The sequence below is a fragment of the Hemitrygon akajei genome, unplaced genomic scaffold, assembly GCF_048418815.1.
Source record: "Hemitrygon akajei unplaced genomic scaffold, sHemAka1.3 Scf000048, whole genome shotgun sequence".
Taxonomy (NCBI): Eukaryota; Metazoa; Chordata; class Chondrichthyes; order Myliobatiformes; family Dasyatidae; genus Hemitrygon; species Hemitrygon akajei.
In genome coordinates this window covers 1,080,722-1,106,907 of record NW_027331934.1, presented here as the reverse complement: position 1 = coordinate 1,106,907, position 26,186 = coordinate 1,080,722, and the positions used below count along the sequence as shown (strand labels likewise).

The 26,186-nt window shown below is 43.8% G+C and overlaps 1 protein-coding gene across 3 annotated transcripts in view; it reads right to left on the bottom strand.

The window, feature by feature from the left end:
• Positions 1 to 26,186, bottom strand: part of LOC140720923 (uncharacterized) — a 443,642-nt gene that overhangs the window by 20,438 nt on the left and 397,018 nt on the right. Inside the window, exons 1-2 of one of the 3 annotated variants that reach the window (XM_073035772.1) lie at positions 13,866 to 14,449; positions 13,426 to 13,697 (exon numbers count right to left, since the gene is read on the bottom strand). In XM_073035772.1, coding sequence (XP_072891873.1) covers positions 13,426 to 13,697; positions 13,866 to 14,317 — 724 coding nt within the window. In that variant the 5' untranslated portion in view covers positions 14,318 to 14,449. Of the gene's footprint in view, positions 1 to 12,773; positions 14,450 to 26,186 lie in introns of those variants that run through there. The other 2 variants (XM_073035771.1, XM_073035773.1) reach the window with 2 other exon arrangements.

The following is a 26,186-nucleotide window of genomic DNA, read 5'->3' as shown; positions in this document are numbered from 1 at the left end:
CCGGCATTTTGTGTCTGTTGCTTGGATTTCCAGCATCTTCAGATTTTCTCTTGTTAGTGATTGGAGGTAGAACAAAGGCGATTTTCTCAACTGGTGATGTAAAAGATTTTGTTCCCTTTCTCGGAGTTCCAAATCCTTGCATTTAGATAGCTGGAGCTCAGCTCTGTCTGAGAGATCCATCGGTTCCCATTCCCTCATCAACCGGAAGATCCCCGGGGCCCGTGTACGGATCGTGGGGCGGAGAGAGAGGGAAGAGGGCAGGGCTGTCCTGGGATTGCAGGTCACGGTTTTCGAAGTTCACAGGAATTGCCCTGAAAACGGTGTTTAAGATAGAAAGACTGAGAATCGCTCTTACCCGCAAACGATATCTGCAAGGCCTTCTGTGTACTGCGCGCATGCGTCATAGTCGGAGACGTCACAGCCCTGACGCCTGCGCATTTCATCGGTGCTTCAAAGCCGGTCAAAATCTTTTAACGCAGGACTTTATGGGTAATGTGGGTGCCATTAAACATTTCTGCAAGCACCTGTTCAATGTCCATACCTCATTTTTTTTATAGTGTGTATAGAAAAATCTGCAGCTGTTTTAACGCAGAAAGCGGCTCCCATAAGCAATATAGTCAATATCAACGTGCATCTAATGCCAAAGTAAAATGCAGATATAAAACACAGGAGATTCTGCAGTTGCTGGGAATACAGAGACGCTCACACACAAAATGCTGGAGGAACGCTGCAGTTCAAGCAGCAACTCTGCAGCGGAGTACACAGTGTAGGGATGTTGAAGAGGCTCGGTCTAAACGTTGTCTATTTATTCCTCTCCACATTTGCTGCCGGATCTGTTGATTTCCTCCAGTATTTTGCAGAAATAAACCATCATTTTTTTCGGTCAACCAGTTTCCAACTGTTTCTTTTGTAGCAAAGTCCTGCTGGTCTGATTCCTCCTCCTCCTCGTAAACTCTACACTCCATCTCTCTCTGGAGCCCCAAAGCCCTGACTCAGGCTGGCAACACTTTGGTTTCTGACTCTGCACCATCGAAGTTTCACTCGCTAGTCTGCTGTCAGACTTTAGAGGTGCCTTGTGTTGCGAGACCGCAGATTCGTTTACTGTGAGTGTCGCTTTCAGTGCCTGAGGGAGGCGGGGCTGTGACGCTAGTCACACACTGCGGGGGGCGGGGAGGGGGGGGGGGGAGAGAGAGAGAGAGAGAGAGAGAGAGAGAGAGAGAGAGAGAGAGAGAGAGAGACACACACACACAAGCTGTTGGAACTTCAGCTTGCCACTTCTATGGGGTGGAGTTCTTCCATGCCCAGAAGATTAGGTTGATCATCGGCACGCAGTGCACAACGGATGTGTGACTGTCACTCCGTATCATCCATATGTGTGAATTTGCAGGAGTATCCTGTGGTATCACTTTTGTTGGCCCTTACCCGGAATCCGGGTGATCTGTGGTAACCACTTGAAGACGATATTCCTGTGACTGTCACCTGGTGATTTTTCGAAGTGGATTTCGGAACTAATCGACGGATAAGATCTTCGGTGGCTGTTATTTCGTTTACCCAGCGTGGAATGTGTGTGGAATTCTTCGTAATTGCCTTCTCTCTACATGTTCGTGTGGATTTACAAATCTCTCCTCTCACTCACTTATTCCGTGGATTACTGAACTTTTCTACTTTACCATCATAAGACTTTAAGCATTGTTTCCCAAGCTTGATAGTTTGGGAGCTATATCTACGCACAACACTGTTAACTTCTGTTTATTTCGTTTAATCTTTTATATTTGGAGTGGATACTAATAAAGATAATGGTTTTCACATCGAAACCAGACTCCGTTAGTGATCTGTTGCTACTGGTACGTAACAATTGCAACAACCCAGCTGTCTGAGGCACAGTCCTTTAAAATTGGTGAAAATGACCCAAAACGTTGAAAAGAGCAGGGAAGCAGGAGTTTAACCAACTTCGTCCAGAGCCCTGAAGAACGTCACAACCACAGTGAGCTCATCGTCTTATTCAGCCTGGAGAAAATCATGCAGGAAGTTCATGCAGGTGTATAAGATGATGAGAGGCATTGGTCGTGTGGATAGCCAGAGGCTTTTTCCCAGGGCAGAAACGGCTAACACGAGGGGGAATAGGTTTAAGCTGCTTGGAAGTAGATACAGAGGAGATGTCAGAGCTAAGTTTTTTAAGCAAAGAGTGGTGTGTGTGTGTGGAATGCACCGCCAGCGATGGTGGGAGAGGCGGATACAATAGAGTCTTTTAAAAGACTCTTAGATAGTTACATGGAGCTTAGGAAAATAGGGGGCGATGCGGTAGGGTAATTCTTCGCAGTTTCTAGAGTAAGTTACATGGTCGGTATAACACTGTGGGCCAAAGGGTCTGTAATGTGTTGAAGATTTCTATGATTCTATGAAATTCAAGGGAAATCTCCGATCCCACTGAGTGGTGACTAGTTGCAACCTGTCATCTCAGGGAAAGTGAGAGGGGAACGGCAGGGGTAGATTTTCATAAACTGAAATGGAACAGAAACATGGTTAAGGATCAGATGGGCCGAGTGGCCTCTCTAGTGTACATTTTGAGCGTGATAGAGACAATAAGTACCTGACACACGGGATTTGATAAAATCTGATTGATCTTTCACAGATCCATTGTATTAAACACCAGTCTAATTTAAGGCTAACATCAGCAGAACAGACTCCTCCAATGCTCAGTGACCAGGGTTCAGTCCTGGGTGCGATGAGCAGCCGCAAGAACTGCAGAATCTGACAGTAACCGTCCCTCATGAACCTGCAGCTGCCTTCAGTCACCGTGATGGTTAAACATTTAACACGGAGCTGATTTGAACTTCCTCCCTGATGTGAAGTTGCTGGTGTTGCAGCAGCTGGGATGATTGAGTAAAACTCTTTGCTCACTCCGGACAGAAATGTGGCCTCTATTTATTGTGAACTCACCGGAGCACCACAAGGTGGGTTAACTGAATTAGTCTCTTCGCACACTCGGAGCAGGTGAACGGCCGCTCCCCAGTGCGAAGCTGTAGATCTCGATCTTCGGTCTCGGGCCGAAACGTTGACTGCTCATTTACACGGATGCTGCCCGACCTGCTGAGTTCCTCCAGCGTCATTTACGTGTTGCTTTGACCACAGCATCTGCAGTGTACTTTGTGTTCAAGCGCTGGTGAACTGAGAGATAGAGCGGAACTAACGTGCTGTTGTGTTCGACATTCCCATACACAAATCTTTTTAATTTTCGACACTGTTAAATGTTTACAAAGCAGGTCAGTGGGTGAAGGACAACATTTCAACTGAAATAATTTTAGTCTCCGTGGTGCCTTCTGATTAAAACACTGTCACATCTCAAAACAATTTAGAGGAACAAGATTTCATTTTCTAACTGCCCACAATTCCTGCATCAGACACAATATCAAACTCTCTGCTTCCCTCTCTGTATCAAAATGGATCATTCCTCCCTTTCATCAGTCTGTGACTTGGCTCAGTTTGTCTGTCTCCTTCGCATTCTGAGCATGCGCCACACACCCGCTGAGATCACATTTTATTTACACGGCTGTGACTAGAGACTTTCTGATTATTATGTCCCTCCCGGCATTTGACGGTGGTAAACTCAGAGTCAGCAATGGTATTGAACCTCAGGAGTAGGTGATTAGGCTTTTTCGTTGGAGATCGATAAACTGCCGGTAGTGTGTGTCTGGATGAGTGGGTCGTTTTCAGACTGGAAGGAGGGAGCGTTTGGAGTACCCCAGAGATCAGTCCCTGACCACAGTTGTTCACAGTTTAATGTCCTGGCGGAGGCAGCGAGATGTGAGATGTCCCAGTCTGCTGGTGACGCAGAAAGAGTGGAGTTGGGGGAGGGGAGGCTATTCACATGCAATTTCGTAGCTTTGCAATCAGTACATAGTGCACTGTGGGGCTGCAGTGGCGGGTTCCAAACTGATAATTAGATTTGCTGACGGCACTACATTGATCGGCCGAATCCCAAATAATAACGAGGCAGCCTACAGAGAAGAAGTCATCTCTCTGAGACAGTGGTGTCAAGAAAACAACCTCTCCCTCATTGTGACAAAAACAAAGGAGCTGGTTGTGGATTACAGGAGGAATGGAGACAGGGAACAAATTCAACATTTCCAAGTCTGTTATTGATACAAAATGTACATTTTAATATTGATCATGACACAATGTATTTTAAATATCGGTAATGACATAAAACATATTTATAGACTGTTACTGACAGAGAATCGTATAATTTGTGTTCCGTGTGTTAACTGAATGTACTTGCCTGTGATGCTGCCACAAGTCAGTGTTTCTCTGTACTTGTACCTTCCCGTACTTGTGCACTTGGCAATAAATTCAACAGGACCTGAGAAATCTCAGTGAGATTTGATTAGTGATGATCATCTTGGCAGCTCGGTAGGTCGAATGTATGAGACAGTACACTGTTAAATGCAAAACCCTGAACAGTGTCGATGATCAGAGGGATCTTAGACTCCAAGTTCATCGCTCCCTGAGAGAGACAGCACAGATTTATCGGGTGGTTAAGAAGGCAAATGGCATGGTTGTCTTTATTAGTTGAAGCATTGAGTTCAAAAGTCGGGAAGTTGTGTTGCGGCTGTTACGAGCCTGCGGTCGTACTGTGACTGTTTCTTTAAGAGCGCCGGCGTGAGGAGGCGGGGCTATGACGTCAGTCACAGGTTGACAGCGCTGACTGTGGACTGAACCATAAGAGAGAGAGCGATCTGCAGACAGGCAGTCGGCCAGTCTAAAGAGAGAGAGAGAGAGAGAGAGAGAGAGAGAGACTGGAAAAGCTGATCGCTTCAGTTAGTCGCAGCTGAGGCTTGGAACTCTCCTCTGCCCACAAGAGTGGGTTGATCATCGGTACACGGAACCACAACGAATGTGTGTGGCTGTCACTTCGTATAATCCATAGGAGTGGACTTTGGAATATCTTGTGTTAACCCTTGCCTGGGTATGTTGTGTGGTAACCCCTGGAAGACTGTATTCCTGTGACAGGTCACTTTCGCTGAGAACTCGTATGTGGACGGATTCAGCGGATAAGAACTTCGACGGCGGTTATTTTGAAGTAACCGCCTTTTCTCTACATTTCACCCTGGATTACAAATATCTCTCTCCCATCATTTATTCCGTGCAATACTGAACTTTCCTACTTTACCATCTCAAGACTCTGAGCTTTGTACCCTCAGGCTCGATAGTCTGGGAGTTACATTTACACATATATACACTTAACACTGTTAACTTTCCTTTATTTCGTTAAGTTACTATATTATAAGTCGATACTACTAAAGATAATGGTATTAACATCAAAACCAGACTCCAGTGTGAACTCTATTGCTGCTGGTTCGTTTCTAAAACGCTACAGTTCGTAACACAGTTTTATAAAACTAGTTAGACCACATCTGGAGTGTCTCATACAGTTCTGGTCGCCCCCATTCTCGGAAGGATGTTGGGGCTTTGGACACGGCGCAGAAGAGGTTTACCAGGACACTGTCTGGATTAGAGGGCATGAGCTATAACGAGAGGCTGGACAAACTTGTGTTGTTTTCTCCAGAGCGGCGCAGGCTGGGGTGAGACTGGATGGACGTTTATAAGATTACGAGAGGAATAGAGTGGACAGACGATATATTTTTCCTGGGGTTTGAAATGTCTAATACATTTAAGGTGAGAGGAGATCTGAGCGGCGTTTGCTTCTTTCCACAGAGTAGTGGGTAAATGGACATCTGTCTGGGGGTGAGAGACCAAAGCGGCCATGTGATCCCGTTTCCTGTTCACGTTTTCCGCAGATCTGCAGCATCTGCGGGTCACTGCTCTACGTGTACGTGTAGCTTCATCTTTCCCCGTTCAGACAAGACAGTGAGGTCCGGATCGGTCACGTCCTGTCGTTGTCGGTGGACAATATGTTTTTTTTCGGCAATATTTTCAGCATGTTTCATTCCACTGTTTTCACCTGCTGAAGTGCTGCCGATGTTTCTGGGTGTCTGACCCACTTATGTGAGAATTTAGCTTTTTATAATTATCTGAGCTTCTCATAAATGTGTACAGTTCAGTTAAGCTTCACTCCACTACTTCCAAAGCAACAACCCAGTCAGTCAAACAGTCGGCACAATTAAAATAGTTTATTACATCTTTTTTTCATTTTGCACTATTTATATAATTTAACAATGTGATATTTATATTCTTATATTAAATCACAATTGTTAACATCTATGGTTAAAAATTAGGTTCTACTGCTGAACGAATTTCATGACATATGCCGGTGCTATTAAACTTGATTCTGGTATTGATATGGGAGACCCACCACCGGTCACCTGTTCCCAGTTACCGCAGATCGTAATGAGAGATTAAAGCCTTTTCTACTTATTTGCGTTCCTCAGAAAGACAACAGTTCAGTTCCCTTCTGTGGTTCCAGAGCAGAAGCTCAGTCTGTCTAATATTTCCATACAATTAAAATGGGGAATTGGTTTATTATCATCACGTACTGAGCTACAGTGAAAATCTTGCCTGATGTACCATCCACACAGATCGATACATTGCAGCAGTACATTGAGCTGATATACAACAAAACACTCACTGTAACAAAGCATTGTGGCTGCAGAGAAAGTGCAGTACAGATAGACATATGGTGCAGGGTCACGTCGAGTTACATTGTGAGGTCGAGTTCATTTTATCATTCATTTGGCTTATAACTGCAGACAGGAAGCCATCCTTCAGCCTGGTGTTACGCACTTTATGGCTTTTGTATCTCTCCGCCAATGTGGGAGCGGGTTTGCAGCAAGAATGTCCAGGTTATGAGCTTCTTTGTGTACATGCCCTGCTTTTCCGAGGGAGGGGAAGTGTTGGAAGAGTCCATGGAGTGGAGACTTGTTTCTCTGATGTTCTCTGTTCTCCATAGTTCTCTGCAGTTCCTTGCAGTCATGGGCAGAGCAGTAGCCATACAAAGGCGTGAAGTATCGACATGGAGCTCAGAAACCTCGGCCTTCACCCTGCCTTGTGTAGCTGGATTCTGGACTTCCTGTCAGATCGCCGGCAGGTGGTAAGAGTGGGATCCATCTCCTGTGTCTCTCTGACCCTCAGGACACATAACCCACAGGGTTGTCTCTTTGGCCCCCTCCTTTACTCTATGAGCACCCATGACACTGTGTTGCCACCCACAGCTCCAATCTGCTAATGAAATTTGCTGACAACACTACATTGATTGGCCTAATCTCAAATAATAAATTTCAATCGATCAAATGCATCCTGACAAGGCTCGGTCCAAACAAACTTTTCACCCTTCTTCAGGAGATTGGTCAGAGGAAGAGCGATAGCAGCAAAGTTCTTACACAACTTACGGTAATATCCATCCATTCCCAGAAACCTTCTAAGAGCCTTCTTAGCAGTCAGAATAGAAACTTGAGAAATTGCCTGGACTTTTGCCCGAACAGGAGCCAACTTGCTTTGATCAACAACATAGCCAAGACAGGTCACAGTGGCATGGCCAAATTCACTCTTAACTAACTGTAAGGTTGTCCTGAGAAAGCCTGTCAAACGGCTTCTCTACTGCAGAGATATGCTTTTCCCAAGTGTCACTCCCTGTGACTAAGTCAACAATACAGGTATCTGTGTGTTCTAACCCTCGAATTACAGAATCAATCATTCTCTGGAATGATCCTGGACCATTTTTCCTTCCAAAAGACAAAACATTGTATTCATACAACCCAGATGGTGTCACAAATACAGAAATTTCTCTACCTCTGTCCGTCAATGGAACACACCAATACTCTTTCAACAGATCAATCTTTGTAAGACATTTAGCTTTTCCAACCTTATTGATGCAATCATCCACCCTAGGGATAGGATAGGATTCTGTTTTTGTTACTGCATTTACCTTCCCATAATCAGTGCAAAATCTAACTCTACCATCAGGTTTGGGCACAATAACACAGGGTGACTCCAATCTGATGCTGAAGGACTAATAATACCATTATCCAGCATATATTCAATTCCTTGCTCAGCCAATTTACACTTTTCGACGTTCATGCAATATGGGTGTTGTTTAATCTGTTTGGCTTGACCAATATCTACATCATGTTCTGCGACCGTGGTTTGCTTGGGAACATCGGAAAATAAATCTTTAAACTTCAGAATTAATTCCTTCAGCCGTTGTTGTTGCTTTGGCTGCAGATGAGACAACTTGTTATCAATGTTTTCTGGAACAACCGAGTTCATTAGCCTAACTGGGACCATGTCTGGTTTGTGAAAATTGTCAGACGAGTCAATTGTTTCATTCTCAGGTTTGCCAGATTCATATGTTTTGACAACAACACTCACAGATGGTGCCTGCTTGTCAAATTAAGGCTTTATTATATTTATGTGTACCACCTGTGTTAGTTTACGTTGGTCGGGTGTTTTAATAACATTATTCAGATCATTAATTTGAGAGACTATTTCATGCGGTCTATTGAACTTCGCCTGAAGTGGATTCATCAATATTGGAGATAAGGCAAGCACCTTATCTCCCACCTGGTATTTTCTTTCTCAAGCCCACTTATCAAACCAACACTTCATTTTGTTTTGAGAAATCTTTAAGTTTTGTCTCACTAGACTACAGACTTGGTGTAGTTTATTCTTGAACTTCTAAACAAAGTTTAGTTAACAAGTTAACAAGTACATCCCCATCAATCCACTGATCCTTTAACAAGGTCAAAGGTCCCCTCACTCTATGACCAAATATAAGTTCAAATTGACTAAAGACCAGTGATTCCTGTACCGACTCTCTTACTCCAAACAAAAGCAAATTTATTCCTTCATCCCAGTCTTTTCCATTTTCAACACCGTATGACTGAGTCATTGTTTTGAGAGCAGAATGATATCTTCCTAAAGCCCCTTGTGATTCCGGATGGTACACAGACGATGTAATTTGTTTCACTCCCAGTTCATAAACTACCTGCTGGAATAATCCAGATGTAAAATTGCTTCCTTGATCAGACTGGATTTCTTTAGGTAAACCAGATAAAGTAAAGAACTTGGTAAAAGCCTTCGCCACAGTTTTAGCTTTAACATTTCTGAGAGGTATTGCCTCTAGGAATCTGGATGCAGTACACACAATAGTTAGCAGATACTGATGGCCAGCTTTAGTCTTTGGCAATGGGCCAGCACAATCCACTATAAATGTTAAAAAGGGTTCACCGAATGCAGGTATAGGCCAGAGTGGGGCTACTGGCGTGACCTGATTCGGTTTACCCTCAACTTGACAAGTGTGACAGGTTCCACAAAAGGTCACAACATCTTTCCTCAAATTAGGCCAGTAGAATTATTTCATAATCCTGTTTACAGTTTTATTCACTCCAAAATGTCGACCTAATGGCACACTGCAGGCCAAAGTTAAAATTTCAGCCCTATAACTTTAGGAACTACAACTTGGTGAACAATTTCCCATTCCTCACTCGCTGGTATAGCAGGTGGCCTCCACTTCCTTATTATCACTCCATCCTTGAGATAATACCCTACTGGCACTTTCTTAATCTCATCATTTCAGAGAGTTGTTTCCTTTAAAGCTTCAATCTCAGCGTCTTGGTTCTGTTCTGCTATAAATTCCTTCCTACACAGGGATAAATCTTTCTCATCAGACTTATGACCTGATTCCTGATTGAAACAATCAAGGCAGAAAAGTCCCTGACAAGTCATCATAACCTGAATCCCAATTTTGGCTATCAGGGGTATCAGAGTCATGCTGCACAGAACCGTCTGCGTCGGCAGACTTTTTAGCCATACTTTGAGTTACTGGGCAGGAATGATAAATGTTAAAATCCATCTGTGGGTTGTCCGTGGTTGGCTTAGTTGTCAACAGCACTGCAGGAACAACTTTAGGTCATTCCCTAACAGCAAACTAACATCTTCCAATGGTAAACTGGAGTATAATCCAATTTTAACAGGTCCCAAAACCAACCCTGACAGTAAAGTTACCTTGTGCAATGGCACAGAAACCATGCCATCCCCAATGCCTTTAATAAGATTTACCTCACCAGTGTTAGTCTCATCACCAAACTTTAGAATGCTGTCTAATATAAGTGACTGAGTAACCCCAGTAACTCGAAGAATTTTCACTGGTACTTGGGTTGACCCTTCCTTTAATAATACAAACCCATTTGACATAAAATGATCAAAAGTCTTCTTAATTCGGTCAGTCCATAACTGAGCCTCAACAGAATGTTCAGAACCCTGTGGGTTTATAGGTGCTTCAACAAACTGAACACAGGCATTCGGGACTGCCTCCTTTTCCTTTTTCTTATTCAGGATAGAACAATTAGCCATCATATGACCAGCTTTCTTACAATAGTAACAAGTATGACCAGAAAATTTCTCCTTCAACTGCTTCCCTTCATCCTTACTCTTGTCACTAGTCCCAGCTGTAATTTCTGGTTTACCCTGGTGATCCCTGGCACTCTTTTGGAAGCTCTTATTCTGGGTAAACCTAACCTTGTGAGTTAAAGCAAACTCACCTGCTAATCTAGCAGACTCCTGCAACGTGGCAGCATCCTTTTCATCTAAATATGACTTTATGTCATCAGGAGCACACCTTTTGGATTCTTCAATTAAAACTAACTCTTTCAAGCTACTAAAATCATCATATATTTATCATCACCATATATGTGCACCAGCGATCAAAACACACAGACTTCTCATAAGCAAATTACATATGTCCGGTTCACAGATTTCCTCAAATTTCTGAACTTTTGCCTGTATGATTCTGGGACCAACTCGTAAGCTTTGAGCACAGCCTGTTTCACTAGGACATAATCATCTGCTTCATCAACTGTCAAAACAGAATAGTCTTGCTAAGCCTCCCCCTTAATCACACATTGTAAGAGAATAGGCCAACCCTCTTTTGACCACTTTAAATTCTAAGCAACCTTCTCAAAATGCTGGAAGTATTTATCAACCTCTGTCTCATCAAATGGAGGTACCAATTTAATATCCTGACTGGCCTCAAACTTATCACCAGAGTCTAACGCTAGACCCCTTTGCTGCAACCACTCTATCTTTTCCAGCTCAAATAGCCTCTGTCTTTCTGCTTCCTCCCTCTGTTTTTCTGCCTCCTCTCAGATTTTCTGCCTCTATAGCCTCAAACTGCCTCTGCCTTTCCGCAGCCTCCATCTTTAATTTTTCTCACTCGTACTGGAGCTCAAGCTCACTAGGTTTACTTTCAGGAAACACCTCCAACTCCTCCACTTTAAACATACCCTCAGATATATAATGTTCAGCTGTTATCCTCTGCAACTGTGCCCTCCTCATTGTCAATTTCAACATAGCACATTTTAACCTTCTAGCAAAACTCAACAACTCAATCCGTCTGGCATCCTCTAATGCCTCAGAGGTTGCCGCTTCCAAACAACAATCAGCATCCGCTGCTGATTTTCCACACACAAATCAATCAAAAGGGACTTCCCCAATGAAATCGATAATTAATGACTACGCCCCCATAGCTGTTCATATCCCGGATGCAGGCCCCAATTTTGTTATGAATCGTAAAGCTTTAGAAACGAATCAGCACCAATAGACTACACCTGGCACAACACACACAAAATGCTGGTGGAACACAGCAGGCCAGGCAGCATCTATAAGGAGAAGCACTGTCGAAGTTTCAAGCCGAGACCCTTCGTCAGGACTGCCTGAAACGTCGACAGTGCTTCTCCTTATAGATGCTGCCTGGCCTGCTGTGTTCCACCAGCATTTTGTGTGTGTTTGAATTTCCAGCATCTGCAGATTTCCTCTTGGAGTCTACACCTGGAGTCTGTTTTTGATGTTAAAACTATCTTTATTAGAATCTACTTATAATATAGTAACTTAAGCAAGATAAACTAAAGTTAACAGTGTTATGTGTATATATGTGTGTAAATATAAATCCAAAACTATTAAGCTTGGCGGAAACAACGTCTGGAGTCTTGAGAAGGTAAAGTATGAATGTTCAGTTCAACCACAGAATAGGTGATGAGAGAGATATTTGTAATCCAGGGTAAATGTCAAGGGAAGGCAAATATGTTGAATTCCACATGTTCCATGGTGGTAAAACAAGAGAACAGTCACTGTAGATTTTATCTGTCATCCTTCCAAATCCACATACTAATTATCACCCAAAGTGACTTGTCACAAGGGGTATCGTCTTCAAATGAATTACCACACCACACCCAGGCAAGGGTTAACACATCGGTGGTCTTCATAGGATACCCCAAATCAGATCCACTCCTATCGATTAAACGAGGTGACAACCACACATTCGATGTACGCTGAATCGATAATTAACCCACACTTGTGGGCATAGGAAAATTCCAAACAGTGACCCTTGGCACCTATTTCCCTTGTTTCGATCCTTCCATTTTTCCTCATTCATCTCCGTCTAACTCTGAGTGTCTGTGTCCTCAGTTAAAAATAAACAAGCTGGGAGTGATGTAAACAAGCTGCAAGTCAGACTGATTCACCTTCTTAATCTCTCTCTCTTAAAATGACAGTCCACAGCAAACAAAACCTAGGGATTCATAACAACTGACTGGTGTGCCAGTAGTTGGGATGACTGAGTGAATCCTTTCCCGCATTCTCAGCAGGTAAATGGCTCCTCTCCAGTGTGAACTCGCTGATGTCTCTGTAGTGTGGAAGAGCGAGTGAATCTCTTCCCACATTCTGAGCAGATGAATGGCCTCTCTCCAGTGTGAACTCGCTGGTGTTCCAGAAGGTGGGATGACAGAGTGAACCGTTTCCCACATTCTGTGCAATTGAACAACTTCTCACCGGTGTGAACACGTTCATGTCTCAGTAGGGTGGAAGATTGAGTGAATCTCTTCCCACATTCTGAGCAGGTGAACAGCTTCTTCCCATTGTGAACTCGCTGATGTCTCTGGAGTTGGGATGACTGAGTAAATCTCTTCCCACATTCTGAACAGGTGAATGGCTTCTCCCCAGTGTGAACTCGCTGGTGTCTCTGTAGCGTGGATGGATCAGTGAATCCTTTCCCACAGACTGTGCAGGTGAATGGCCTCTCCCCAGTGTGAATTCGCTGATGACTCTGTAGGCTGGATGACTGAGTGAATCTCTTCCCACATTCTGAACAGGTGAATGGCTTCTCCCCAGTGTGAACTCGCTGGTGTTTCTGTAGGGTGGATGGATCAGTGAATCTCTTCCCACAGACTGAGCAGGTGAACGGCTTCTCCCCAGTGTGAACTCGCTGATGACTCAGTAGTTGGCATGACTCAGTGAATCTCTTCCCACATTCTGAGCAGATGAAAGGCTTCTCCCCAGTGTGAGCTCGCTGGTGTCTCTGTAGGCTGGATGAATGAGTGAATCTCTCCCCACAGACTGAGCAGCTGAACGGCCTCTCCCCAGTGTGAACTCGCTGATGACTCTGTAGTTGGGATGACTGAGTAAATCTCTTCCCACATTCTGAACAGGTGAATGGCTTCTCCCCAGTGTGAACTCGCTGATGACTCTGTAGTTGGGATGACTCAGTGAATCCCTTCCCACAGACTGAGCAGGTGAATGGCTTCTCCCCAGTGTGAACTCGCTGATGACTCTGTAGGTGGGATGACTGAGTGAATCCCTTCCCACATTCTGAGCAGGTGAACGGCTTCTCCCCAGTGTGAACTCGCTGATGTCTCTGTAGGGTGGATAACCGAGTGAATCCCTTCCCACAGTCTGAGCAGATGAATGGCCTCTCCCCAGTGTGAACTCGCAGATGACTCTGTAGGTGGGATAACTGAGTAAATCCCTTCCCACATTCTGAACAGGTGAATGGCTTCTCCCCAGTGTGAACTCGCTGATGACTCTGTAGGGTGGATGAATCAGTAAATCCTTTCCTACATTCTGAGCAGGTGAACGGCTTTTCCCCAGTGTGAACTCGCTGATGTCTCAGTAGTTGGGATGACTGAGTGAATCCTTTCCCACATTCTGAGCAGATGAACGGCTTCTCCCCAGTGTGAACTCGCTGATGTCTCAGTAGGCTGGATAAGTCACTGAATCCTTTCCCACATTCTGAGCAGGTGAACGGCTTTTCCCCAGTGTGAACTCGCTGATGTACCAGTAGGTTGGATGACTGAGTGAATCCCTTCCCACAGACTGAGCAGGTGAACGGCCTCTCCCCAGTGTGAATTCGCTGGTGATTCTGTAGTTGGGATAAATGAGTGAATCTCTTCCCACAGACTGAACAGGTGAATGGCTTCTCCCCAGTGTGAACTCGCTGGTGACTCTGTAGTTGGGATAAATGAGTGAATCCCTTCCCACAGACTGAGCAGGTGAACGGCTTCTCCCCAGTGTGAACTCGCTGGTAAGCCATTAGGTCAGATAACTGAGATTTCCTTTCCCAGAAATTCAACAGATGACCAGCCTCTGCCCGGTGTGGTGTGAACTGACTGGTGTGTCCACAGGTGGGAAGACCGACTGAACCCCTTCTCACACACAGAACAGATGAATGGCCTTGCCCAGTGTGAACTTGCTGATGTACCTTCAATCGTGATAACCGAGTGAATCCATTCCCACTGTCTGAACAGGTGAACAGCCTTTCTCCTGTGTAAAATGACAGGCTTGCTATTTGGTCAAATGACCAATTGAATCCCTCTCCACAGTCTGAGCAGGAAGGATGGTCGATTGAATCTCTTGCTCCATTTCTTAAATATCCAGACAGAGACAGCAAAACTGGCATGCCGTGTTTGAGATTCCCGGTGACAAATTCCTTCTCATTTTTATCCTGTGAAAAGATTTACAAAATCCATCAATGGGTTTAGGACAACATTTCAGATGAGATTACTTTAGTTGCCAAAGTTTGATCTGGTATCACACTGTTACAGTGAGGTTCAACGAAAGTTGGACAGAGAAATCATCTTCTGACTGGGCAGAGTGCTGGTATCTGGAATGACCATCAATTCTCTGATGCTCTTCCTGTCTCTATAAGGATGGGGCATTTCTGCCGTCTCCAATCTGTGACCTGGCTCCGTTTGACTCTCTCCATTGGTATTATTCCCTGTTCCTGCTGAGCTGCATGGGTGCCTGGCCCCACAGTAACTGGAACAGTCTCACGCAAATTGTCTTTGTGGATGTGCATCTTGGATTTTCTTTTATGTATTATTAACTGAAAGTGCTATAGTTTTAACACCATATAAAAAATTCCTGCTGAGATGAATGGTTGGTCCGCACAGCTGTTAAAAGGGGTTAGAGTGAATTTTTGTAATATTTCAGGTTCTTGTAGAAAAGTACAACACAAAAACAGGCCCTTTGGACCACCTAGTCTTGTGCTGAACTATTTAAACTGCCACTCCCACACCCCTACAATCCAGGTACCTACACGAACCTCTTAAATGTTGAAATCGAGCTCGCATGCACCACTCGGGATGGCTGCTCATTCCAAACCTAGATGACCATCTGTGTGAAGAAGTTTCCACTCATGTTCCCCTTAACATTTCACCTTTCACCCTTAACCCCTGGCCACTGGTTGAAGTCCCACCCACATCTCAGTGGAGAAAGCCAGCTTGCAATCAAATCTCACCTCAATCTTCTACATTCCAATGAATAACGTCCTGACCTGTTCAATCTTTCCTCATAACCCAAGTCCTCCGAACTTGGCAACATCCTTGTGAATTTTCTCTGAAATATCTGAATCTCTTTTAAAGCTTTCCTGTAGGTAGGTGACCAAAGCATCACACAATACTCCAAATTAGGCCTCTTTTACAATTCAACATAATATCCATCTATTGTCAGTATTTGGTTCATGAAAGCCAATGGGCTAAAATCTTTTTTTCCGTCACTATCTAACTGTGATACCACTTTCAGTGAATTAAGGACTTGTATTCCCAGGTCCCTTTCTTCTAAAACACTCCTCCGTGCCCGACCAGTCACTGTGAAAGACCTCCCTTGGTAGGTCATACCAAGTGCAACACCTCACACTTGTCTGCATTAAATTCCATTTTCCATTTCTAAAACCATTTTTCCCAGGGGGTCCAGATCGCACTGCAAGCCATGATAGACTTCCTCGCTGTTCACTACACCACCAGTCTTGGTGGTCATAAATCTGCTAATCCAGTTAACCACACTATCATCCAGATTACTGATATAGATGACAAACCACAACAGATCCAGCACTGATCCTTGTGGCACACCACTAGACACAGGCCCCCAGTCAGAGAGGCAACCATCTGCTACCACACTCTGGCTTCTCTCAAAGACAGTGTCTCATTCAATTTACTATCTCATCTTGAATGCTGAGTGACTGTACCTTCTTGACCAACCTCCCATATGAGACTTTGTCAAGTGCCTTGCTAACGTCCATGTAGACAACATCCACTGCCTTGCCTTCATCCACTTCCCTGATAACTTCATCGAGAGACTCTATAAGATTGGTTAGACATGGCCTATCATGCACAAAGCCATGCTGTCTATCTTTAATCAGTCCACATCTATCCAAATACTTATATTTCCGGTTCCTGCATATACGTTCCAGTAACTTTCCCACTATTCACTACTAGTCACCACTCCGTGGGTTTGGATATTTCCCTTGAATGTCATAGAATCATAGAAATCTATAGCACATTACAGACCCTTTGGCCCACAGTGCTGTGCCGACTATGTAACTTACTCTAGAAACTGCCTGGAGTTTCCCTAGCGCATAGCCCTCTATTTTTCTGAGCTCCATGTAACTATCTAAGAGAGTGTTAAAAGTCCCTGTTGTATCCGCCTCGACAACCGCTGCTGGCAGTGCATTCGACACATCCAACACTCTCTGTGTAAAAAACCTACCCCTGACATCCCCTCGGCATATATTTCCAAGCACCTTAAAACTATGCCCCCTCCTGTTAGCCATTTTAACGCTGGGAAAAAATCCTCTGGCTATCCACACACTCAATGCCCCTCATCATCTTATACACCTAAAAAAGGCTCTAAACATAAACAAGGAAATTATACATTGCTTTGAGGATTTGTTAGAAGTAAACAAAATTATCAGGGTATAGATAGGGTAAATGCAAACAGCTTTTTCCACTGAGATTGGGTGGGATGACAACCAGAGGTCAAGGGTAAGTGGGGAAGGTGAAAATTTAATGGGAACATTTGGAAAAGTTCTTTGCTGAAATGGTCGTGAGAGTGTAGAATGAGATGTCAGCACTAGTGGTGAATATGAGCTCGATTTCACCATTAAGAGAAGTTTGACAGGTACCTGGATGGTAGGGGTATGGAGGGTGATGATCCCGGTGCAGGTAGTTGCATTAGAGAGCTTAAATGTTTTTGTGGCATTGACGAAATGGGCCAAATAGCCTGTTTCTCCACTGAACTTCTCCATGTTTCTGTGACAGAGAAGCAGGCCAAACTTGTTTGGAAGGGAAAAGGTAGGAGTGACAACGGAGCAGCAATGGCTGGAGTTTCTGGGAGCAATTCGAGAGCTGAGTGATCGATACATCCCAAAGAAGTGGAAGCATTGGAAAGGCAGCAGGGCACAACCGTGGGTTAAATGAGAATCCAAAACCAACATAAGATCAGAGGAGAGGGCAAACAAAAGAGCAAAAGACCATTCGGAAGCTTTTAGAATCCAATAGAAGACAACTAAAGGGAAGTCAGATGAGTTCGGGAGTGGAATTATGAAAAGGTTGTCATTAATGAGTTTTGGTTGCACCCAACAGTCTGAGGCATTTAGAGGAACGAGATATCCGGGGCCTCAATATCTCTTGAAAACCAAGATTCCCTGCACTAGTTACCATTCAACGTTTATTTTGTCAGGCACATACAAACTCTACACCCTTAAAATTTCAATTCTGAAGAACTCCCACTTACCAATACTCCTTTGCTAAAAAACAGCCTGTCCCAATTAACGCTTGTCAAATCCTTGCAAATACCATAAAAATTGGACTTTCTCCAATTTAGAATCTCAAGAGAGGTCCAGGCCTCTGTTTTTCTGTATTTACTTGGAATCTCATGATCAGTAGATGCAAAGTTTTCCCATACACTAATTTCTGTCACTAGCCCTAGATCACTTCCCAATAGCTTATTGCACACTTCTACATCGGGAATTTTACGTACTGATTAAGGTAGATTTGATAAGCTCTACCCCATCTAGTCCTTTTACAGCCTAGGAGTCCAGTCAATAAATGGAAAGTTAAAATCACTCACTTTATCAACCTTTGTTTCTTGGCATAGTCCGCAATCTCCCTACAGATTTGATCCTTGAAATCCCTCAGACTGTTGGGCTAAGGACAAGTCGAAGTAATGGCTACAATATCATAATTTCATGCCCTGAGGTCTGAACGACATCTGTTTGGTGTCAAAAAAACAACCTTGCCCTCAATGTCACTGAAAGAAAGGAGCTGGCTGTAGACTACAGGAGAAATGGAGACAGGCTGACCCAGGATCTGGGCTTGAGAGGGTGAACAGCTTTAAGTTCCCTGGCATACACAACACCGAGGATCTCACCTGGTCTGTACATACTGGCTGTGTGGTGAAAAAGGCACAAAAGCGCCACTTTCACCGCAGGCGGTTCAGGAAGTTTGGGATGGGGCCCCAAATACTAACAACTTTCTACAGGGGCACAATTGAGAGCATCCTGACTGGCTGCATCACTGTCTGGTATGGGTGCTGTACTTCACTAAGTCACAGGACTCTGCAGAGAGTGGTGCGGACAGCCCAGCACAAATTTAGATGTGAACTTCTCACTATTCAGGACATTGACAAAAACAGGTGTGTAAAAAGGGCCACTGTGTAAAAAGGATCATTGGGGACCAGAGTCACCCCAACCACAAACTGTTCCAGCTGCTACCATCTGGGAAACGGTACCACAGCCTGAAAGCCCGGACCAACAGGCCCAGGGAAAGCTTCTTCCACCAGGCCCTCTGATAGATTAATTCATGCTGATACAATTGTACTTTTATTTATCCTGACTGTCCTGTTGTACATACTATTTATTATAAACTATTATAAATTTCACATTGCACATTTAGACAGAGATGTAACATAAAAATTTCTACAACTCATGTATATGAAGGATGTATGTAATAAAGTCAATTCAATTCAATTCACCCTCTCCACTATCTGTTCTGTCACTCTGGCTCCAATCCTCCCTGCAACTTTAGTTTAACCACCCACCCCACAGGGGAGCACTAGCAAGCCTTGCCACTAGGATATTAGTCCCCTTCTAGTTCTGTTCCCCTAACTAACAAATCCCCTATCACCCCTTTGACTTTCCTCTGCCAGGTAATCCCCCCCAACAGTTTCTAAAGTGGTCCACCTGTTGTTGTGTGGGATAGCAACAAAAGTACTCTGCAATGGCTATTTAACCTCATTCTCCTTCCTGACTCTCACCCAGTTTCTGGTGTCCTGCACGTTGGGTGCAACTCACCTCTCTTCATCTCATATTTATCATACCCTCCGACGCTTGGATGATGCGGAATTCATCCATTTCCAGCTCCAACTCCTTAAAGAGCAGCTGGATATATACCTACGTGAGGGCATCAGGGACACTGGAGGTCTCCCCGCCTTCTCACCAGTGTCCCCTCTAACTTGTAATGACCAGTGTGTGCAAAAATCTTGTGCTGTACAATTTTTACCCAGTGACTACAACATGTGCAAACTGAATTTTATATAGAGAGGTATTCATTTCAACAGCGAGCAAATCACTGTTAGTAAGAACGTTAATCTGCTCTGGGCTTGATTGAGTTCATCTGCTCTCTCATACAACCTATGTAACAGGTTAATGAAGGATTTACTCTCCACAGCTTTGGCAAACCACCTATTTGTGATCTTCTTCCTAAATAATGCTTTAAATTTCAGATTTCCAAATATCACTCCACTTCTTCCCACTTGAACATTCTCCAGCAACTCTTGCATCACAACAATACACACAGTATTGTACATAAATATTTCCCCTGAAGTCTCACCCAGGTGACTGACGGTGGTGAACTCAGTGATGGCAATGCCAATGAATATGAAGGGAAGGGCAGTAGTCTGCCTCACTGGAGTCTGGCACATTTGTGATGTGAAAGCTACTTGTTGGCCAGGGCAAAGGTGTTTGATATCATTATGTAGCCAGACAGAATTGGTGGAAGCATGTTCTCACCAGTAGAAAAGTGCAGACCGAGAGGAGGTAGAACAAGCAACACACACAAAATGCTGGAGGAACTCAGCAGGCCAGGCAGCATCTATGGAAAAGAGTACTAATGCTGAATTCCTCCAGCAATTTGTGTGTGTCGCTTGGATTTCCAGCATCTGCAGATTTCCTCTTTGTGATTGGAGGTAGAACAAAGATGATTTTCTCAACTGGTGATGTAAAAGATTTTAGAGCCATAGAATAGAACATTACAGCACAGTACAGGCCCTTCAGCCCTCCATGTTGTGCCGGCCCATATAAACCTTAAAAAAAAGAACTAAACCCACACTACCCCGTAACCCTCCATTTTCTTTCATCCATGTGCCTGTCCAAGAGGCTATTAAATACCCCTAATGTTTTAGCCTCCACCACAACCCCTGGCAAGTCATTCCAGGCACTCACAACCCTCTGTGTAAAAAAAACTTACTCCTGATGTCTCCCCTAAACTTCCCTCCCTTAATTTTATACATATGCCCTATGGTGTTTGCTATTGGTGCCCTGGGAAACAGGTACTTGACTATCCACCCTGTCTATGCCTCTCATAATCTTTTAGACCTCGATCAAGTTCTAGATCTTTCAGATTATTTCACGTTTCATAAAGATTGAAACAGAATAGGCTGAAACACACCGTTCAAAAGTGCTGGCGTTCAATCCACGGTGCATTGACTCATAACATTTTTTGGGTGTATGTTTGTCAGAAACACATCCAACAGATTTCCCATCAGAAGTGCAGGTAAACTCTGGACCTGATTTCAAATGAACCACTGAGCACTCTAAAAAAAAAAGGTGCTGCAGAGGCCGATTTCTCCCTTGTGCTTTTATTTTTAGTGTGAACTATGTAACATTGATGGTGATTAATGATCATTACTTTCAGGCGACAGCCCTCCAATCATGTGACTAACCACAGTAAAACTTAGTGAACCTGCCATGATTGGGTCTTGTGTGTCGGACTAGCAGATTTTCTGTATTATTAGATGTTCTCATATTAATACATCATACCTCACTTCCAAATCACTGTTTTTAGACATCACGTTACAGAATGATGTGTTCCACATAACCTGCAAGTTTAAAAGGAGCTCAGAAAATAAGGTCAAAGTAAGTTTCAAAGGCATCTGGAAAACAGAAACGTGCAAGTTTAAAGGGTGCAGAGATACCTGACTGACCTGCATGAGGTGTTGAGCTACCTAAAATGCATTCTTAAATGTATAATGTAGATTTAAAGCAATAAAAATGCAGTCACATCATAACACTATTCAAACTTCGGACCCAAAGTCTTTTTCCCAGGAAAAAAAATACTATAAACTTTTTGCTATTTAAAATTGGTAACATTTATCAATTCATGCTATTGTTTAAAATTAAATTGCTTAACTCCCTGAAGCAAACTTGTAAGTTCACTAGCTAATAAAGATTTGAACAAAGAGGATTGTATATTTTACATACAAAGCAGCATAATATCAATGCTCCTACATCATAAATTGGGAGATGAATATACACATCCCAAACTTATTAGGTATTTGGACTCAATTTTTTCCACAGATGGTGAACTGCTAATCTTGACTGGTTCATCAGCCACAGCCCGGAGTAGATCTGAAGGGAGGTGGGGTGGTTTGTGTATTTGCGGCAGTGCTGGGAGGAAAAATCAGCATGAATGATGAATGTCTTTAATGTCCCTTCCTATAAAATGCTCTACAAATGTCTCACACTTATTTGACCTTGAGCTTTTTTTAAAACCATATTACACTTTAGTCAGGATTACTTAGAATTTCAACATCTCTTTTCCAGCGAAAATAATAAGTGGGAAGGGGTATAATTTAAAGATCCTATATATTCAGTTTAATCCACCCCATTCTAATGAAATGTTTATTCAGTTATTCATGCTATTGACAAGGCTCTGAATAAAGCAAATGAGGACCAATAGGTGTGGTCCATTCTTACAACCAGTTCGATGGCATAATTTTAAACTCACTTCTCCATGTCTTCACATTTAGGAGCAGAATCACAAGAAGAGGTGGCAAATGACCAGGTGGTAAAAGCTCTCATTTCCTTTCCAATTCTATTTGAAAGTACTGTCTTAGTCTTCAACAATACTGTCCTGTGGATATCCAGTAAGTGTGCTCTGGAAGTCCAACGCAAAGTAGAATCCTTGCTAATCTACAATGCTAGCACTGTACCTCACCATACTTTATGTCTGGTAATTTAGCCAAGATTCCTATTTTCTAATCACAGGAAAGACTAAGTGTTAATTTAAAACAAAGGCTAAGATTTAAACTTTCATCTTATGGTGATGATCATCTAATGTTATACTGCTTTTCCCTATATAAAAGGGGTGATAGTTAAGTTTGTGGCCTAAGGTTGAAGGAGTCAATTTTAGAAAATCTAGCACATCTATTTTTCAACATAGTCCCCTCCTACATTTACACACTTAGTCCAGCGGTCGTGGACTATCTTGGACCTCCAGAAAGTGTCCACAGATGGGTTTTGTTCCCTTTCTCCGAGTTCCTAATCCTTGCATTTAGATAGCTGGAGCTCAGCTCTGTCTGAGAGATCCATCGGTTCCCATTCCCTCATCAGCCGGAAGCTCCCCGGGGCTCGTGTACGGATCGTGGGGCTGAGAGACAGGGAAGAGGGCAGGACTGTCCCGGGATTGCTGGCCACGGTGTCAGAAATTCACAGGAATCGTCCCGAAGTCGGAGTTTAAGATAAAAACACAGAGAATCGCTCTTACCTGCAACCGACATTTTCAAAGCCTTCTGTGTTCTGCACGCATGCGTGATACTCGGGGACATCATCAGCCTGACGCCTGCGCAGTTCATCAGTTCTTCAGTGCCTGACAAAAATTATTACCGCAGGGCCTTATGGGTAATAACGGTGCCATTAAACATTTCTTGAAGCACCGGTTCAATGTCCATACCTCATTTTTATTCGGGTGTATCGAAAAAATCTGCATCTCTTTTAACGCAGAAAGCGGCTCATGTAAACAATGTACTCAATATCAACGTGTATCTAATGCCAAAGTAAAATGCAGATATAAAACAGGAGATTCTGCAGTTGCTGGAAATACAGAGACGCTCACACACAAAATGCTGGAGGAACTCTGCAGCTCAGGCAGCAACTAAGCAGCGGAGTACACAGTCTAGGTATGCTGAAGAGGCTCGGTCTAAAAGTTGTTTATTTATTCCTCTCCACAATTGTTGCCTGATCTTTTGGTTACCACCAGTATCTTTTTTTTTTGGGTCAACCAGTTTCCAAATTTTTCTGATCTTCCTTTTGTAGCCATATCCTGCTGGTCTGTTTCCTCTTCCTCTTCCTCCTCGTAAACTCTAGACCATTCTCTCTCTGGAGCCCCAAAGACCTGACTCAGGCTGGCAACACTTTGGTTTCTGATTCTGCAGCACCGAAGTTTCACTCGCTAGTCTGCTGTCAGACTTTAGAGGTGCATTGTGTTACGAGATCGCAGATTCGTTTACTGTGAGTGACGCTTTAAGTGCCTGAGTGAGGCGGGGCTGTGACGTCACACACGCGCTGCAGCAGAGACAGAGGGGGGAGAGAGGGAGGGGAGGGAGAGGTAGAGGAAGAGAGAGAGAGAGGGAGAGGGAGAGGAAGAGAGAGAGAGAGAGAGAGAGAGAGAGAGAGAGAGAGAGAGAGAGAGAGAGAGAGAGAGAGAGAGAGAGAGAGAGAGAGAGAGAGAGAGAGAGAGAGAGAGAGAGAGAGAGAGAGAGACTTCAGCTTGTCACTGCTATGCCCAAAAGATTGGGTTGATCATCGGCACGCAGTGTGTGACTGTCACTTCGTATAATCCATATGTGTGGATTTGTTGCAGTATCCTGTGGTATCACTTTTGTTGGCCCTTACGTGGAATCGGGGTGTTCTGTGGTAACCACTTGAAGACGATATTCCTGCCACTGTCACCTGGTGATATTTCTAAGTGGATTTCGGAACGAATCGACGGATAAGATCTTCGGCGACTGTTATTTCGTTTACCCAACGTGGAATGTGTGTGGAATTCTTCGTAATTGCCTTATCTCTAGACGTTCGTGTGGATTTACAAATCTCTCCTCTCACTCACTTATTCCGTGGATTACTGAACTTTTCCACTTTATCATCTTAAGACTTTAAGCATTGTTTCTCAAGCTTGAGAGTTCGGGAGCTGTATATACGCAAATAAACTACTGTTTATTTCATTTAATCTTTTATATTTGTAGCAGATACTAATGAGAGTGGTTTTAACATCGAAACCAGACTCCATTAGTGATCTGTTGCTGCTGGTACGTAACAATTGCAACAACCCAGCTGTCTGAGGCACAGTCCTTTAAAATTGGTGAAAATGACCCAAAACTTTGAAAAGAGCGGGGAAGAAGGAGTTTAACCAACTTCGTCCAGAGCCCTGAAGAACGTCACAACCACAGTGAGCTCATCGTCTTATTCAGCCTGGAGAAAATCATGCAGGAAATTCATGCAGATGTATAAGATGATGAGAGGCATTGGTCGTGTGGGTAGCCAAAGGCTTTTCCCCAGGGCTGAAACGGCTAACACGAGGGGGAATAGGTTTAAGCTGCTTGGAAGTAGGTACAGTGGAGATGTCAGAGCCAAGTTTTTTAAGCAAAGAGTGGTGTGTGTGTGTGGAATGCACTGCCAGTGACGGTGGTAGAGGCGGATACAACAGGGTCTTTTAAGAGACTCTTAGATAGGTACATGGAGCTTAGGAAAATAGAGGGCTATGCGGTAGGGTAATTCTTGGCAGTTTCTAGAGTAAGTTACATGGTCGGCACAACATTGTGGGCCAAAGGGTCTGTAATGTGTTGTAGATTTCTATAGTTCTATGAAATTCAAGAGAAATCTCCTATCCCACGAAGTGGTGACTAGTTGCAAACTGTCATCTCAGGGAGAGTGAGAGGGGAACGGCAAGGGTAGATTTTGATATACTGATATGGAACAGAAATATGGGCAGGGACCAGATGGGCCGAGTGGCCTCTCTAGTTTGCATCGTGAGTGTGGTAGAGACAGTAAGTACCTGAGACACGGGATTTGATACAGACTGATTTATCTTTCACAGATCCACAATATTAAACACCAGTCTAGTTTAAGGCTAACATCAGCAGAACAGACTCCTCCAATGCTCAGTGACCAGGGTTCAGTCCTGGGTGCGATGAGCAGCCGCAAGAACTGCAGAATCTGACAGTAACAGGCCCTCATGAACCTGCAGCTGCCTTCAGTCACCGTGATGGTTAAACATTTAACACGGAGCTGATTTGAACTTCCTCCCTGATGTGAAGTTGCTGGTGTTGCAGCAGCTGGGATGATTGAGTAAAACTCTTTCCTCACTCCGGACAGAAATGTGGCCTCTATTTATTGTGAACTCACCGGAGCATCACAAGGTGGGTTAACTGAATGAGTCTCTTCGCACACACGGAGCAGGTCAACGGCCGCATCCCAGTGCGAAGCTGTTGGTGTATCTGCGATGGCCGGATGAACCCCTTCCGAAATGAGTCAGTGAATGACGTCACGGTGCTATAACGTCATGGCAATGTATCCAATCAGATCACGGACATGGACACGTGTTCGAGCTCTCCTTGCAGCGAGTGAGGCGCTGTCTTCTCCAGCATCTCCGCCTCCACATTCAAGGATCGGCGGCATTCAAGCGCTGGTGAACTGACAGATACAGCGGAGCTAACGAGCTGTTGTGTTTGTGATTCCCATACACAGATCCTTTGACTTTTCTACACTGTTAAAAGTTTACAAAGCTTGTCAGTGAATGAAGGACAACATTTCATTTTTCAAAATGTTCTTGAGACGAGCGGGGTAATTTAGTGAAGGTTTATAACCTTTGTTATATAACTCAGCCATGACTATTTTTTATACTTAAAACGTTCATTTAATACCCCGGGCAAATAATCAACGACCAGCCTTATCTTATCATCTTCAAAGTTAATCATACCTAACCGACGAGATGGCGAATTATAGTAACCTTTCTTTTCAAGAAACGCAATGATCACAGGTCGAGGTTTCTGCTGAGAAGAGGATTTAAACACTGGGTCTCGGTGTACCCGGTCTATTCTAGGCGGAGTCTCCAAAACGTCAGAAAACA